Source organism: Hemibagrus wyckioides, linkage group LG02 (genome assembly GCF_019097595.1).
Source record: "Hemibagrus wyckioides isolate EC202008001 linkage group LG02, SWU_Hwy_1.0, whole genome shotgun sequence".
Taxonomy (NCBI): Eukaryota; Metazoa; Chordata; class Actinopteri; order Siluriformes; family Bagridae; genus Hemibagrus; species Hemibagrus wyckioides.
This window is the reverse complement of record NC_080711.1, coordinates 712,521-718,560: the sequence shown is the minus strand read 5'-3', so window position 1 is coordinate 718,560 and position 6,040 is coordinate 712,521. Positions and strand designations below refer to the sequence as shown.

The following is a 6,040-nucleotide window of genomic DNA, read 5'->3' as shown; positions in this document are numbered from 1 at the left end:
TATACAACACTACACAACACTACACGACACTATACAACACTACACAACACTATACAAGACTACACAACACTACACAACACTACACAACACTATACAACACTATACAACACTATACAACACTACACAACACTATACAACACTACACAACACTATACAACACTACACAACACTACACAACACTACACGACACTATACAACACTACACAACACTACACAACACTATACAACACTATACAACACTACACAACACTATACAAGACTACACAACACTACACAACACTAAACAAGACTACACAACACTATACAAGACTACACAACACTACACAACACTATACAACACTACACAACACTACACGACACTATACAACACTACACAACACTATACAAGACTACACAACACTACACAACACTATACAACACTACACAACACTACACAACACTATACAACACTACACAACACTATACAACACTATACAACACTACACAACACTATACAACACTACACAACACTACACAACACTATACAACACTACACAACACTACACAACACTACACGACACTATACAACACTACACAACACTACACAACACTACACGACACTATACAACACTACACAACACTACACAACACTATACAACACTATACAACACTACACAACACTACACAACACTATACAACACTACACAACACTACACAACACTATACAACACTATACAACACTACACAACACTATACAACACTACACAACACTATACAACACTATACAACACTATACAACACTACACAACACTACACAACACTATACAACACTACACAACACTATACAACACTACACAACACTACACAACACTATACAACACTACACAACACTATACAACACTACACAACACTACACAACACTATACAACACTACACAACACTACACAACACTATACAACACTACACAACACTATACAACACTATACAAGACTACACAACACTACACAACACTATACAACACTAAACAAGACTACACAACACTATACAACACTACACAACACTATACAAGACTACACAACACTACACAACACTATACAACACTATACAACACTACACAACACTATACAACACTATACAACACTATACAACACTACACAACACTATACAACACTACACAACACTACACAACACTATACAACACTATACAACACTATACAACACTACACAACACTATACAACACTATACAACACTATACAACACTACACAACACTATACAACACTACACAACACTACACAACACTACACACTACACAACACTATACAACACTACACAACACTATACAACACTATACAACACTACACAACACTACACAATACTATACAATAATATATAATACTACACAACACTATATAGCACTACACAACACTATACAACACTACACAACACTACACAATAATATACAATATTATACTACACAACACTATATAACACTACACAACACTACACAACACTATACAATACTACACAACACTACACAATACTATACAATAATTTACAACACTATACAACAATACACAACACCACACTACACCACACAACACTATACAACAATATACAACACTACACAACACCACACTACACTACACAACACTATACATCAATTCATAACTACACTTTAAAACACTACACACCACCAGTGACACAATACTATACACCACAAATGCTATGTATTGTATAAATAAATCTCTGAACTGCTGACCGGAGGCGTTGCCATGGTAAGGATGATAGACAGGTGGGTTGAAGGATGTGCTCAGTGGTGTGTGAGTTTGAGAACAGGAAGTCCCGCCCCCCAGTCTCTTCTGGTTGCGCAGCTTTTCCTCCCTCCTCCACTTAGCTCTCCGATTGGAGAACCACACCTGTCAATCATCCATTGGAGCATGGGTCAGTGGGCGGAGCCACTCTGATTCCACTGATGCATTATTCATGGACTCACAGAATCAAAGAACAGGAAAGGAACAAGCTTTATATCTGCTTCATAAGCTGTTTATATTAGAGATGGGTTCTGACCTGGATGCGAGCTTCAGGAAGGTTGATTTTTGAGGCCAGTCTTTCTCGAGCGAAGATGTCAGGATAATGAGTCCTCTCAAACTCTGAGAGAAACAGGAAATACAGATTTAACCTGAGCAGACGAGAGAACTTCATGGTATTTCTTTGGGTTCTAAATGAAGAAGTGAGAACCTTTCTCCAGAGCATCGATCTGCTCCTGGCTGAAGCTAGTACGGTTCCTCTGCAGTTTCCTCTTCAGGTGGAGGTGAAGCTGAGCCTCATTCGTGTCGTCCCCATCTCCCTGCTTCCTCCTGTCTCCTCCTCGTCTTAGTCCTCCCCCCGTCCCCCAGTTCACCTCCTCCACACAGCCATCTGAAACAAACAGGTTCAGGGTTTTCAGGGTTCTACAGAAGTTTTATAAGATGCTGTATTAATCCTGACTAAAGAATATAGCAGTGATGAAGATAAAGAACTTAAAAAACAAACACACACTGAACCTCACACTGAGCCTCACGCTGAACCTCACACAGAACCACACACAGAACCTCAAACTGAACCTCACACTGAACCTCACACACAACCTCTCTCTGAACCTCACTCTGAACCTCATACAGAACCTCACACTGAACCTCACACACAACCTCATGCTGAACCTCACACTGAACCTCACACTGAACCTCACGCTGAATCTCACACAGAACCTCACACACAACCTCACACTGAATCTCACACAGCACCTCACACTGAACCTCACACTGAATCTCACACAGAACCTCACACAGAACCTCACACTAAACCCTAGGGATATAAGGAAGAGAGCAGTTTGTGTCTATGAACAGCTGTACATGAGGGAACTCAGGCCAGGACAGTCAGGACAGTGTCTTCTACAACAACTTACCCCAGGTATCTGAAGAAGCTATCTGAACGTTAGCTGGAGGTAGGGAAGGCGCCTGGGCTTGATGGTCTTCCTAGTGAATTCTATAAGTGCTTCTGGGAGATACTAGGAGAGGATCTACTGCAGGTACTTAATGATAGTCTGACTGAAGGAAGGTTACCTTTGAGTTGTCGCAGAGCAGTTCTCACCCTTTTACCAATAAAAGGTGACCTTACAGACAAACTGGCGTCCGGTTTCACTTCTCTGTACCAATTATAAACTGCTCTCAAAGGCATTAGCTAACAGGCTGAATAAATTAATGGACCACGTCATTCCTCTGGACCAGACCTACTGTGTCCCTAATAGGTACATTTTTGATAATGTGTCCCTCATTCAGGATATTATTGAGATCTCTAAGCTGCTGAACTGTGACATTGGGCCGATCTCATTAGACCAGGAAAAGGTGTTTGATAGAGTTGAACACTTACACCTGTAGAAAACTTTAGAAGCCTTTTGCCACAATTTTATAAACAAAATCAAGGTTCTTTATAGCGACATGGAGAGCATACTTAAAGTTAATGGTGGATTATGCACTTTGTTTAAGGTTAACAGAGGAGTAAGACAGGGATGCTCTTTATCTGGCATGTTGTCTTTAGCCAATGAACCTTTATTACAACAGATAAGGAAAAGTTTACTTGGCCTTCACCTTCCAGATCACCAGAACCCAATCTATTTATCAGCCTATGCTGATGATGTGACAGTTTTAATTAGCAAACAAAGTTAACTGGTCAAAGACTGAAGCCATTTTAGTTGGGGAGTGGGGAGGTGGGCAACCTTCACTACCAGGAGGCTTAGGATGGAAAAGAGGTGGTTTTAAATACTTGGGTGTCTACCTGGGGAACAATGAGTTTTCAAACAAAAACTGGGAAGGCTCTGTAGAACAGGTGAAGGGCAGATTGAGCAGGTGGAAGCGGCTGGTCCCAAAGATGTCCTACAGGGACGAACACTGGTCATCAACAACCTCACCGTGTCGTCCCTCTGGCACAAGCTGGCATGCGTGGATCCACCGCCGAACCTGCTAGCGAACATCCAGGCCCTGCTGGTGGACTTCTTCTGGGACGGTCTACACTGGATTCCACAGAGTGTTCTCCACCTGCCCAAAGAAGAAGGAGTACAGGGGCTGGTCCAGCTGTCCAGCAGAGCCGCAGCCTTCCGCCTCCAGTTCATCCAGAGACTCCTCACTGGACCCAGAGACTTAGTATGGAGAGCAGCAGCCAGTGGATTATTACGCACAGTTGAAGGACTGGGGCTGGACAGAGCATTGTTTTTAATGGACACAAAAATTCTGGACATTTCAGGACTACCAGCCTTTTATCGTGGACTTTTTAAAATCTGGAACGTTTTTAAGAAGCAGAACAAGGGCTGCAGAACGCTACACTGGCTGCTGGAGGAACCTCTGGTGTATGGCGTGCAACTGGACATCTCCAGTGTGACCGTCCCTGTACTGACCAGAACTCTCATCTCCTCAGGGATTGTGACGCTCCGGGAGCTGGTGAACATCGCCGGGGTCGGACTTGTCGAGGGCAGAGGACCTGGCAGCGCGTATGGGACTGCGGTCCCTGCATGTTGTCAATCAGCTCCTACACCGCTGGAGATCTGCACTAACATCAGAGGAGCGTGTTCAGCTGATGGACTATTCACACACAGAGACTGGTCCTGCAGAGGATGAACCCTTTCCCCAGCTGAACATCGCTCCTGACCTCGACGGGTGTGCAGGCCCCCTCCTGGAGTGCCGGGGTGAAGGGGAGATGGACTTTGGGTCAGTGTCGGGGAAGCTGCTCTACAGAGCGTGTGTAAAGGTTTTAAATAAGAAGAAGCTGAGTGGGAGGGTGGACACCCCATGGAGAAGTGTACATGGTTTTACTGATGATTTTAAACCAGAGTGGACGCACTGTATAAACCACCGTTAACTAAAAAATCTGCTGACCTCCAGTGGAGGATTTTACACTGTATTATCTCTGTGAACTCTTTTATTTCTGTTTTAAATCCTGATATTGCACATGATTGTCCTTTTTGTTCACAGAGAGAAACAGTTTTTCATGCTTTTATTCACTGCTCCAGGTTACAGTCACTGTTTGTGTTTTTACGGAGCATTTTAAGGTCTTTTAATGTTGTTTTTCAGTGTTTTATTTCTGGTTTTAAGTTTGTCAGAAAACACCATTTCAGGTGCCAACTGATCGATTTTATATTGGGTCAGGCAAAAATGGTGATATACCTGAGCCGGAATTCTGAAAAGGCTGATAAAGTCAAGAATTTCAATTAATTTTAACTTTTATAAAAGTATGAATGAGTTGGATGTGTTTAGATGTGTGTGGTGTTGGGAGAATGTTTTGTGCTCTGTAGCAGAAGGAAAACTTACCTAACTAAACAGAACTAAACTAATCATCACCTGTGTTTAAACTCATTTACTGACATGATTTTAATACTTATTTATTTATTTATTTTTATTTTTTTTTATAAGTCACTGATTTTATATGTGACTTGTGTAAATAAAGTTGTGTAAAAAGTCAAAGCCTCTCTCTCTCTCTCTCTCTCTCTCTCTCTCTCTCTCTCTCTCTCTCCCTATCTCCATACCTGTCCCATGCTGTGTGATGGTGTTGTTCTGATGGTACCAGGTCTCAGAACTGGTCCAGTCGGAGGTGTGTTGGAGATTCAGCATGCTGCATCCTTCATACACAACACTTCATACACCACCTCCTCCTGTCTCACCTCCTGTCTCACCTCCTGTCTCACCTCCTGCTAAGATTAAATAACAATTAAAATTTGCAAATGAGTAAATAATATAAAATAAAAGTCAATCCTAAATGAAATTAAATATATTTGAGTTTTTAAACTTACTCCTTAATCTTTTTATCTTGTTGATCAGTGAAAAACATGTGTATATTTTATTCTGTAACCAACATCTCCATCATCATCTCCATCACTACCATCCTCATCATCTCCATCACCATCATAACCATCTCCATCACCACCATCTCCATCATCAACATCTCCATCATCACCATCTCCATTACCAGCATCCTCATCACCATCTCCATCATCACCATCTCCATCATCACCATCTCCATTACCACCATCC

At 41.9% G+C, this 6,040-nt stretch overlaps 1 protein-coding gene across 1 annotated transcript in view; it reads right to left on the bottom strand.

Annotated features, from left to right (window-relative positions):
- Nucleotides 1-5,620, bottom strand: part of pax10 (paired box 10) — a 16,670-nt gene extending 11,050 nt beyond the window's left edge. The window contains exons 1-4 of the mRNA XM_058416680.1: nt 5,536-5,620; nt 2,220-2,399; nt 2,049-2,131; nt 1,741-1,897 (exon numbers count right to left, since the gene is read on the bottom strand). Coding sequence (XP_058272663.1) covers nt 1,741-1,897; nt 2,049-2,131; nt 2,220-2,399; nt 5,536-5,620 — 505 coding nt within the window. The remainder of the gene's footprint in view (nt 1-1,740; nt 1,898-2,048; nt 2,132-2,219; nt 2,400-5,535) is intronic.
- Between the last annotated feature and the right edge of the window lie 420 nt (nt 5,621-6,040).